Here is a 12,200-nt window from a genome sequence, read left to right as displayed (position 1 = left end):
CTCATGTAGCTACGTGGGTCTGTTTTACAAGTTCATATTTGCACTAGTAGCTAGGGCCCGTTGGGACATTTTTATTAGTTTTTAGAGCCACATATTTGAAAGATGACTTTAAATCGAACCCCAAAAGCCTCAAAACCCACCTATGAGATATGGCAGGGATAGATTTAATTTTAGAAGTAGGAATGGTGAACGGTTAGTATTTGCTTCAGTTCGACTCATAGCCTAGTATAGAGCCCCTCCCTCCAACACGTAACGAAGAGTTTAAATTATTTTATTAGCTCACTTAAACTAAGTTTTGATGACGTTGCTGACGGGGACGGCGAAACATACGTAATTCCTTTTTACCTCTGTCGCTATGACCCCGCCTCTTCTTTCATACCCCTCCGTCCCTGGGAAGGGGGATCCGGGACTTTGACGCGCGCCCAGATATTACTCTGTTCTCCATTCCTACTTCTAAAATTAAATCTATCCCTAGATATAGTGAAGCAGTGACCTAAATATTAGCAGAAGGGGATAATGGAAGAAGGGTGACACTCTGTATCCTATTTATACTTCAGTTATGGAACATGATTCTTCCCAGGCTCATGATCCCCTTTTTGTTTTCTCTCCCGCTCATCTAACTTGGGTAACTTAACGGTTATGTATTAAAAAATTGCGAGAAATATGTTCCAACATTATTAGGCTTTATTAAAAACACGCATCCCTTTTAAAAACAATAGTTTAAAATTATTAGATAAAAAATGGAAGCTATGATAAAAAGTTAACAAAAAGTTCACTGTTGTTTAAAAGTAAATTGATATATCAGGTTAAAGGGTGCTTTATTGATGCACTGTATGTAGAACAAACGTCATTGTAATACGGTTTAAATCCTGGTACTCGCGCCCGGTGGAAAACCCTGGATACTGAAATGACAATGACATAGTTTTAAATATTAATTAATTAGGTAAGCTACCCGGTGTTTCAAGTAAGGTTATTTCAAGGTTAAAGGTTTCCTGTAGACAATAAAACTTGCGAAATGTTATGGTTTTTATGAACTAATGTTACAGGTCTAGAATAGGGCGTTGTTAATAGGCTTAATGACTTCGGGTTCGTCTAAGTTTCAACCTTGAGAAGAACACAACTATTTGAACTTAACCATAAGTTAACAAGATATGTTCCTTTCAAAAGTTTGTCACTGGTTACAACTGGAGCTTGTAATTTTGAAGTGATTGAATTGAAGTAAATCATTGATTCAGGGTAAAGCGAAGACGTCTGGTGAGGCGTTGCTGTCAAATTTGGGCTTAGCAAGTTCAGACTAAATAGGGCCTAGATGGAACTTGGTCCTGCAAAATTAATTAACACCCACCGAGTGTAGATAGGACTTCAATTGACTCACTTCCCTCGAACTAGTTATCTCGAGCTATAAGTCTCTCAGTAGCACTACGAACTTGTATAGGTAGTGTCATTCTTATGAAACATATCTTATAAGCTTATGGTACAATAAATAATACATACCACCGCTTTTTTTGTGTCCCTATGATGACGCCACGTTCTCATATCTGCATAGTGAAAGTTGGTCATATTGCTCCGTTATTCGAGTGTTCAAACGAATGATCCGATTTAAGTTGCCATACAATGTTGAAAATAATAATACGAAATTTAAAATATTTCCACGTGTACCGCTGAGTGTTAACCGTTTTCGGTTGCCGCTGCCCTTTATACTAACAGCCTTGTACATGATGGAAATTTAACAAATCAAAGTTAAAACTAACGGATTTAACTCTAAAACGAATGCCGTAGTAGCCTGAACAGTACTTAATGTTAATTACTCGGAACGAGAGATCAAAAGCGAGTAACGTTTAGTTGCAATTGGCGGCAAAGAAAATATACGACTAAAAGAAATACGCCATAGCACTTTTACATTAAAACTGTTCCTCGACTGTTCATTTGTTAATTAAAATCTTTTTAAAAAGGAAATTTTGCGAATGTGAACGAAAACATATTGAAGCTTCCAAATAACTCTATTACCGAAATAGCAAAGCGAAAAGCCAAACTAAGTTACGTTTCGAAAATCAGAAAAGCGAAAGCGAAAGCGAGATAAACTGACAACGCTATTTTATAGGGTTATTTGTAATAATAAATAAAAAATAAATGAGTAACTGCTGTGTAGGCATAATCAAGCAACCCATGTATGGATAAGTTTTTTATCATTTCTTATCTATAGCGGAATCTTGAAGGAAGGAAAGAAAGATGGAGTGGTAATGCCTCTGTACCCCCACCAGGGAGGAGAGACTTGAGAGGGAGTAATAATGTGAATAGGTGGATTGGTTCGCTTAGTGGCTAAGCTCGTCTGTCTCGGCGGTGACTTAGTCACTCGCCGCGGTGTCCGCGCGCATGCGTCAAATTTAAAAACCTGTTTTGAACTGGAAGTGGGAGCTGGTGGTAGCGTAGTAACCGACGCCACTAGCTCGACCAATTCTTTTTCGCTCTAGCGTAGGCGCGATGGAAGCGGCATGTAATCCTCAAATTTATTCACTAGTGCCAGGATCTATTACCAATGCTAGAGCACTTTACTTCTAGTCCCTTATCTTACTTCTGACTGGACGTATTTCGTCGGTTTCTCCATTTGAATTCAATCCCTAATCGAGCCTCGGTTGCGCCGCGCTTTTAAATTAAAAGAGGCCTCATTGAATCAAAGCTTTTACTACAGACGAATAAAAAATTGGGCCGGCCAGCACCTTCGTAATTTAGTTGGAGGCCTTTCCTCTAGGCTTGCAGGAGTCAGGGGCACCATGAGAAATGAAAGGAAACGAAGCGAGGCGCAACAGTACAGGGTAGACACGCGTAATTATCGTGCATGGTGGTTTGTTTCTAACAGCCAATTTCAATTGAAAAGTGTTTTTGCCATATGGACACTCATAGAACCGGCTCGTACTTGGTGACCTTTGACTTGAGTTCTTCAAACTTGGTTAATTTTGAATTGATTTCCAGAAGGTTTAGAGCAAAATTTACGACCATCTGGAACAGCAGGGATAGGTTTAATTTTAGAAGTAGGAATGGAGAACGGTTAGTATTTCGCTTAAGTCCGACTCATAGACCACCCAGTATAGAGCCCCTCCCTCCAACACGTAACGAAAAGTATAAATTTTCTGATTGGCTCACTTAAACTACGTTTTGATGAGGTTGCTGACGGGGACAGTGAAAAATACCTAATTCCTTTTTACCTCTGTCGCTATGACCCGGCCGCCTCTTCTTTCATACCCCTCCGTCCCGTGGATGGGGTCCCGGACTTTGACGCGCGCCCAGATATTACTCTGTTCTCCATTCCTACTTTTAAAATTAAATATATCCCTGGGAATAGAAATGAATTTGAATTTGAATTTTTAATTTTATTTATTTATTTATTTATTTATTTATTCATTTTTACACGTGTTTGAAAGTATAATATTCTATTATCCCCTTCTAGTTGGCGACAAGTAATCGCGAAACATGACACTTTGTTACTTGCACTTTTACACTCTGTATATGTTATATAAATTGGATTCGGAATTAGTCATGATGATAAGTGTTCTTTTTTTTAATCTTTTTATCTATCTTGATATCCAAGGTGTCGGACACTTCCTTCGAAATGTTTCTTCTTTCTCAAGGTTAGGGGTATTACAGACTTTATAAATATTTAATGTTTGATCCTTCTAGAGATTACTTTCTCGTCTTTCACTTTTGCTTTGGGCAATTTATCAAAGTCTACCCTCATCCCATTATCGCGATTCTAGCAAGTGATGACAGGAAAATTTTTGCACCACGCCTTGATAAGTATCTGGAATAAATTGATGATAAAATCAAAAATTAAATTCCAATTTTTTTTCTCTCTTTGAAGTTTCATTTGTAATTATAATGTCACAACCATTATATTTTTTCGATTTTATGAAAAACTGTTAACAGCTAAAATGATGAGGCAAAAGTTTTTTGGTATTTTTTTTTTAAATCTAAGTTATTGTAGGTGTTAGTTAGGACATAAGTTTATAAGATATGTTCCTTCCATAAGTATGACACTATGTATACAAGTTCGTAATGCTACTGAGAGACTTACAGTACTCGAGATAACTAGTTCGAGAAGGAGAACGACGGAAGCGAGTCAATTGAAGTCCTAACTACACTCGGTGGTGGTTAATTAATTTTGCAGGACCAAGTTCCATCTGGGTCCTATTTAGTCTGAACTTACTAAGCCCAAATTTGATAGCAGCGCCTCACCAGGCGTCTTCGTTTTACCCTGAATCTATGACCTACTTCAATCACTTCAAATTTACAAGCTCCAGTTTCTAAGTTACCAGTGACAAACTTTTGGAACTTCGACTTTAAACAATTGTACACTTTTAACTACAAGTATTTAACGATAATCATTAGCTTTATTTGCTGTAATACAATATTTTTATCTTCATGTTGATTTGATTTTTATCGTCCAAAGAAGTCAAATCGGTCGAATCGATTAAAATTATCGAAACCGTTAAAACCTCCAGGACCACCACCAAATCGTCCGAATCCTTTGGTGAAGGTTTCAATAATGGTCCTGGCGCACTAACGATTTAAAACGGAAGAACGTTATTAGGCATAACGACTTGACATAATCAAAAAATAATTAAAGACTAACCTTTGTCAATGGTCTCCTTCGTGCGCAGTGTAGGACGGCCATTGGATTAAATAGACTCATCTGTTGGTATTAAAATGTTATATTAAAACGACTTGTGTTGGCTTTTAGTAAATTAACAGGTTCGAATAATAATTCAAATAAATTTTGGTTTTAAGAATCAAATAAAAGAAATGTTCGAGAAAAACCCCAAATAAAGGAAGGAAATATTCATGGAAAAACCAAATAAAGGAAGTAAATATTCGAGAAAAACCCAAATAAAGGATGTAAATATTCATGAAAACCAAATAAAGGAAATAAATATTCAAGAAAAACTAAATAATGAAAGTAAATATTCGAGAAAAGCAAATAAAGGAAGTGAATATTCGAGAAAAGAAAAAGGAAAGTAAGTATTTATTCGAGAAAAACTAAATAAAGGAAGTAAATATTCACGAAAACCCAAATAAAGGAAGAAATGTTCTAAAAAACCAAATAAAGGATTTAAATATTCATGAAAAACAAATTAAAGGAGGTAAATATTCGAGATAAACCAAATAAAGGAAGTAAATATTCAAGATAAACCAAATAAAGGAAGTAAACATTCGAGTAAAACCAAATAAAGGAAGTAAACATTCGAGTAAAACCAAATAAAAGAAGTAAACATTCGAGTAAAACCAAATAAAGGAAGTAAACAATCGAGTAAAACCAAATAAAGGAAGTAAATATTCGAGATAAACAAAATAAAGGAAATAAATATTCGAGAAAAACTAAATAAAGGAAATAAATATTCAAAACAAAATAAAGGAAATAAATATTCGAGAAAAACTAAATAAAGGAAATAAATATTCAAGAAAATCCAAATAAAGGAAATAAATATCCGAGAATATCTAATTAAACGAAGTAAATATTTGGAAAAACCACAGAGTGATCAATTCCAAAAATCTTTTCTTACCATTCCTCCCATTCCAAAGTCTTCCCTCAAACATTGTCTAAGAGCTTGTTCGCACTGTAAATACGATATTATTAAATTAAAAATAATTTATATAGGCTAATATTGAAGTCTTTAAATGTACTTGAGCTCGTGAATCAGCTTCGGTACTTGTATCAAAACTTGGCGTGGTTATATCTTCGGGCAACCCTCTTGTGGTCACATCTTCAAGTGTGGTCGAGTCCGGTTCTTGGGCTATCAACCAAAAATATTAAGTAAATTTAAAATTAAACAAGTGAAAGTTCACTTACAGAACGTGATTGTCAGGCAAGCTGCCACTGCAACTAAAACCAGAGTGAACTTCATAATTGCGCGGTAATTCCAAGAAAAGATTAATTGAAGATTGCGCCCAGCTTACTCTTATTTATACTTGGATTAAGGCCTAGAAACGTTTTCGAAAAACAACTCATTAAGATTGACTATTTTTAACTTGCTTTCATTTCATATAGATTGGCCATTGAACAACAATGGTTGTAACTTGTCAGTGAAATGCTTATATGTCTTTCTGTCAGTTTCTAGTTTGAAACCTTCATTTCTTATTAGTTAAAGCATTCATATTTAGAAAGATGCATCTCTCCCATTGAAAACCATCTTTTTAAGCATAGAAAATTATCCCTAGTAAGAGTAAAACTGGGTCTAGAATAACATAGTAATTTCTTCTAATTGGACAAGAGTAACCTTATTTTTTGGAATAATATCACTTTCAGTAACAAACAAGTATATATGTCAGGGCTGTCAGATATTTTATAAATATAATCAGGAACCAATATTCTAAACTAGTTTTAATTAGCAACAAAATTAACAAGTTTTATAGGCAGAAATACACCATTAAAGGATTTTATGTCATGTTACACCAAGAAGTGATATCTAGTTTATTAGGGAGAAGGTATAAGATTCCTATAAGTATTCGCGCGGCATAGTCCTAGTTCCCCTTTCGGGGGGGGGCATAAAAGGAGTGCCCGGGCTATTTCGCTGCCTCTCCTCAGTCGGAAAATACAAGTAATTTTTGTCATTCGCGTCGCGCTGACGTGAGTTTTCAAGAACCAATGAGATGCTGGCTGGTTGTAATTTAGAGGCACGGGGATTAGCTCCGGACCTACGTCTTTTGGACTGGAGATAAAGCTAGATTATAAATCTGGCGCGAATTTGTACCTTCACCATAATAAACTAGACATCACTTCTTGGTTAATGGTTACACGTTTCTAATGGTTTGATTTACAGTATTTGTAAGTTTAAATTAAAGACACAAAAGTTTGAGATTCAGAACTCAAATTTTATTGCAAGATTAATATCATTTGGATCGTAAACCGATGTATTGGTCTTATTGTCCAAATCCTTGATTATTTCCAAAGAATCCACCGAACATGTCACGGAATCGTTTGAATATTTGATTAAACATGGGTCTGGCGCACTGAGTAATTGAAAATAGTTAGGGTATCAGTTAAAGAAATATGCAATACGACCCCCAGGTTGTATTAATTGGCAAATGGTGCAGTTTTGCCTAGTCAGTTTGTAAGACCCATGATATTTAAATCAAGATTTGATTTGACTTACTCTAGTAATTGGTTTAGCATCCACACATCGCTTGATGGCTTCTCTGTTAAACATACCCATCTGAGCACGTAATAATTTTTTCAATTACTTTGTTATTATCGTTTTAGTGGAATTAAATTAAGTACTTACGAAACCTTGCTCCATAAAACAAGATTTGACAGCTTCTTCGCACTGTAGAAAATTAGATTGAAATATTTACATACACTAAGAAGGGGATAATACTGAAGAGGGATATGACACTCTGTACGCTTTTAATATTCTTTAGTTATGTCATAAGGAGATTATCTCTCTCTCTAAGGGCCCAAGCGCATCTATTAGCAAAAACATCTAGTTCTGCTAGATGTGACGTAGATTTTGTATAGGGGCTCCTTCCGAATTTTTCGTCAAATTCGCGGGAGAGAAAAATAATTTTCAAAATCTGCCACGACCGATATCCTAAGCCGGTCGTGGTCTAGAGACGAGCTCAGAGATAACGCTCCCAAGCGGTTGGGAATCAAACTAAAACAGGCGGGTAGGTGAGGGCCGCGAGAGAGGAAGGACTGAGGGGAAAAAATAAGTAAGAGAATTTCCAGAACCCCCCAGCTCTCTCAGACACAAGAGGTAAATTCGCGCTTAGTAAAAATCACGAAGAGCTGTCGTGAGAAATCTTTGAAGGAGGGAAAAATGTTCAATGCCGGGTTACTCTGCAGCGAATGCGCTCGGCCTCTGTTTAGGCTATACAATTATTATACCACTTGAGATGAGACGGATGGCTGACCAAATCGGACATACATACATTTCAACCGTAACATAGAATCTTGGGCCCTTAGAGAGAGAGATAATGTCCTTATGGTTATGTAACATGAATGTTTCTTCCCAGGCGAGGAAGACCCTTTTTGTTAATTTGCTCGATCCCGCTCATCAAACTTAATTAAGATGGGTATATAACTATCGCACAGTGCTAGGGTGAATTAACTATAACTGTTTTTGGTATTTACTAAATCCCAATGCAACAATAAATTAACCAACAAACCTTGATTGATTATCTTAATTGACGTGGGACAAAAATTAACACTCAATCGCATGCATGCGCCTTGGCAAATAGTTAAGCAGCGCTAATAGATAAAGTAATGATGAGGGGAAGAATCATGTTACAATTACGGTACCCGCTTTGTGGTAGTGGTACACTTCTCTCGAAGAGAAGTATTATATACTTCGATTCTGATACACTAAATTTAAAGTGACCATTTATTTTTTACCCCAAACCGGGACGGCTTGGAAACACTAGAAACAAACTAAAATTCGGATTGAAGTAAACACAACTAAGATTTTTCTAAGGGTTGATAACTTGATATTGTCTTTCTTATATTTTTCTGAAGCACAGATTTGTTTATGGAGGTCTGGTGATGATTTTAAGCAGGGGCGCCGATCATTGTTTTTCTCAGGGGGGCTGGGGCCCAAGGCAACACCAGGGAGCTCAGCCAAAAATTTTAATTCCTAATAGAAAATATGATATTATTGAAAATAAAGTGTGTTTTTATAGGAAATATAGTACTAAAAATCCTCATAGGTAAACCTATTTTAGCTTAAACTATGTAGAAAAATCTCAAAAAAACTAATCGGATTTTACTTTGAAAAGCAAAGCCTATTGAAAATATTATGTTTAAAAATTCAGAGCGAGCGAAGCGAGCTCCGCAATTTCGCTGTCTATAAATTTGATCTCGATGAAAGAGCTAAATTTTGATAAACTTGGCGCTTAACTAACTCTTTTGAAGGTTGTCGTTAAATACGCATTTGCGTTTAGGCATTTTGAATAAAAGAAGACTCACTCGTCACTAGAAAAACTACACAAGTCACTTTGACATTGTTCACAGATTTGAAGAAATATTTAGCAGAATACATAATTACATATACCGCGCGATAATCAAAACTGGGACAATTTCCAGAAAACGGGACTTTTTAGTGTCCCGAGGCATTCTTCGGGGACACCGGGACAAAGTTTAACAAACCGGGACTGTCCCGGCTAAACCGGGACGTATGGTCACTTTAACTAAATTTTAAGTAGTGTATTTAAGTATTTAATTTAAAATTATAACGTACTTGTTTCCTAACATCGATAACGGTGGTTGTTTCAATGACTGGTGTAGTGACCTCTTCTGGGATTGGTTGACCATCGGTTGGTATCTCATCGGTCTCTTGACCTAATTAAAATTATCATCATTATAACAATGTTCTGTAAATCATGAAAATGTCTTCTATCCATAGATCCAAGAATATATGCAGCTTAGTTGGAATCATTTCGTACTCATTTTCACTCAACGTATCTAGGCGGGCTTTGTGGGAGGAGCTATATACTAATCTTTATATATGACCAATTTTACCCATGGCGAATTAATAATCTATCTCGTTGCCTATTACACCTTACGCATGCGCCTAGGAACTGGCTTTGCTACCAACGAATGAAACGACAGTTAGAAAGACGCCATCAGAATTATGAGGCGCCATAGTCCCAGTCCCCCTTTCAAAATAAAGGGGGGACGTAAAAGGAGTTAGCCGGGCTATTTCGCGGCCTCTCCTCAGTCGGAAAATACAAGTAATTTTCGTCATTCGCGTCGCGCTGACGTGAGTTTTCAAGAACCAATAAGATGCTGGTCGTAATTTAGAGGCGGGGATTAACTCCGGACCTACGTCTTTTGAACTGGAGATAAAGCTAGATTATAAATGTGGCGAATTTATACCTTCTCCCTAATAAACTAGATATCGCTTCTTGGGTATTTATATTAGAAGTATATTTTGCCATTTTGCTACATTACAGAAACGCAAAGTTATTCAAAACTTACAGAAAATGACAGCCAAAGAGGCTGCGATAGCAAGTAAAGCGAAAGAGAACTTCATGTTTGCAGATGAGGGTTTTCTTAGTTTCGAAATTCGGAAACTGGTGAAGATTGTTACGAGTAACGTCTTATATATAAAAAAATCTCGTTATTTTTCAGCAAGAAAATTGATAGTGCAATTATTGTTTGTTGATTTTGACAAATTACTGAATAAAACCATATATCATTACTTGTTTACGCAAAGATGTCCGAGGATAATAAATGTATTTTTAGCTTTCCATTCTTGCACAACAGTTAAAGAACGCACAAGTGGTCCTGTCCAAGTTAAAACCTTGGTTTTGGCTAAAGATACTAAGTTTAGTTGTAAATAATTTCAGTCAAACTTATAAGCTTGCCTTAAAGGCCGACTTCCAGCGAAAAGGGTTCTAGCGAACTGAAAAAGTCGACCTTTAACGTAAGGTAAAATCAAGTAGGTCATAATTGGAGAATGCAAAACCTTCACTAGGATTTTGCGGTGCCCCTTTACCTAAGCGCTCTTCACCAGGAATACATACGGCTAATTGGAATCATTGTGCCCCCTATATCCCATGTTAATTTCTATGAATTCGGGTATACCGGGCTTGAGAACTTACTATCCTCCACACACCTTATAATTCTGATGGTGTTTTTCTAACTGTTGTTTCATTGGTTGGTAGCAACGCGAGGTGCCACAAACAGCGAGATAGTTTATTCGTCACATATGATGACTAGTCTAGCCCCTCCCATAAAATCTGCCTAGATACTTTGAGTGAAAATGGCACGTACACAATTATTCCTATTAGCTGCATGTATTCCTGCCCTTACACTGTTGGGCGAGAGGAATTCAGAATGTCGCTTCTATTTTAATAAATATTAATGTTAATTTTCTTAATTATTTAAAACATAATAAAATACAATTTGTTTATCCCTACAGTAAGTCCGATGTAATGGGTAATTTTTCTTTAATTTCAGTGTTAGGTCCTCAGAAATTAGTTAAGTTTGTTAACTACTAACTAGTTCAAGCTGAACTACAAGCATTTCTCAATTCTAAAATATTCTGGAACGAGAAAAAAAACACCACTTTATTATAAAAAAGTTTTAGAAGTGTTTCTGCAAAGACCATATGAGTATGGGTGACCCTGAGTTTATGATGAAAATTAATGTTGTTTTTGGAATAAATGTATTATTCTAATAATATTAAATCTGTAAGCGCGTATATTTTCTAATGACAAGAATTTTTGCGAACAATATTGAATTGATAGTTATTAATGATATTTTGTTTGACTATAACTACTATACTCCGTTTATATTTTGTACAATGAAAGTGTTAAATGGCCGAAATGAAATATGCGTATACTGTTCTGTCATTTATGTCTAATCACGATGCTAAATAACAATATAAAGCTCGGACCGTAAGCCAGAGTGATAAATTGCTTAATGAGTGATAAATCGCATAAATTTTTGTATAAATAGCTCGTATTCCGATGCAATCATCATCATATTTTGCAAATTTGCAATCACGAGTAAACCACTCTAATAACGAAAATGAAGTTCTCCTTCGCTCTAATTTTGGCGGTTTTATGTCTGGCCATCGCTTACGGTAACATATTTTAATTTTTCCCGCATAATTATTCTCAAATAGAAGCAATATTTACTAAATGCCCATCGTGAGAAAAGTGGCTTGTAAAAATATGGGTACCGAAAATGCGCGGTTAAAGCACATTTTTCAATCTAAGCCATTTTCTTGAAACCATAATCGATATTTCTTATGCCAAGAAGTGATATCTAGTTTATTATGGAGATGGTATAAATTCGCCACATTTATAATCTAGCTTTATCTCCAGTCCAAAAGACGTAGGTCCGGAGTTAACCCCAGCCGCCTCTAAATTACAACCAGCATCTCATTGGTTCTTGAAAACTCGTGCACGTCAGCGCGACGCGAATGACGGGAAAATTACTTGTATTTTCCGGCTGAGGAGAGGCCGCAAAATATCCCGGTGGCCTCCTTTTACGTCCCCCCCCCCTTTGTATTTTGAAAGGGGACTGGAACTATGGCGCGCGAATACTTAGGCATCTTATACCTTCTCCCTAGTAAACTAGATATCGCTTCTTGCTTATACTATGTATAACAAGTACGCGATTTTCATAGGCCAAGACGACACCACCTCAGAACCACAAGCTGAGACCACCCCACAACAGCAAGCTGAAACCACCCCACAACAAC

The 12,200-nt window shown here is 36.3% G+C and overlaps 1 protein-coding gene and 1 long non-coding RNA gene across 2 annotated transcripts; both read right to left on the bottom strand.

Annotated features, from left to right (window-relative positions):
• Positions 1 to 4,380: 4,380 nt before the first annotated feature.
• On the bottom strand, positions 4,381 to 5,599 carry LOC149618481 (uncharacterized). The gene is made up of 3 exons (XR_016375447.1): positions 5,556 to 5,599; positions 4,628 to 4,687; positions 4,381 to 4,554 (listed from the first exon to the last, which is right to left on the bottom strand). It is a non-coding gene; the product is annotated as an uncharacterized LOC149618481 (long non-coding RNA).
• Positions 5,600 to 6,843: 1,244 nt separating this feature from the next.
• On the bottom strand, positions 6,844 to 10,528 carry LOC149618480 (uncharacterized). The gene is made up of 7 exons (XM_089854488.1): positions 10,513 to 10,528; positions 10,354 to 10,405; positions 9,965 to 10,059; positions 9,225 to 9,325; positions 7,275 to 7,316; positions 7,146 to 7,205; positions 6,844 to 7,002 (listed from the first exon to the last, which is right to left on the bottom strand). The coding sequence occupies exons 1-7, from the start codon at positions 10,526 to 10,528 to the stop codon at positions 6,913 to 6,915; spliced, it is 456 nt and encodes a 151-aa protein (XP_089710614.1). The 3' UTR covers positions 6,844 to 6,912.
• Between the last annotated feature and the right edge of the window lie 1,672 nt (positions 10,529 to 12,200).

Source organism: Phalangium opilio, unplaced genomic scaffold, assembly GCF_054372755.1.
Source record: "Phalangium opilio isolate 3A_F unplaced genomic scaffold, DU_Popi_V2 ptg000209l_1, whole genome shotgun sequence".
Lineage (NCBI taxonomy): Eukaryota > Metazoa > Arthropoda > Arachnida > Opiliones > Phalangiidae > Phalangium > Phalangium opilio.
This window is presented reverse-complemented; position numbering and strand designations above follow the sequence as displayed.

What these genes read in the sequence shown, in the direction of transcription:
- LOC149618480 (XM_089854488.1), bottom strand. An exon ending in TTATCGATGTTAGGAAACAA is followed by an intron (nt 7,317 to 9,224) that starts GTACGTTATAAT and finishes AATTTTCTACAG; the next exon opens with TGCGAAGAAGCTGTCAAATC. An exon ending in GTTTTATGGAGCAAGGTTTC is followed by an intron (nt 7,206 to 7,274) that starts GTAAGTACTTAA and finishes TTACGTGCTCAG; the next exon opens with ATGGGTATGTTTAACAGAGA.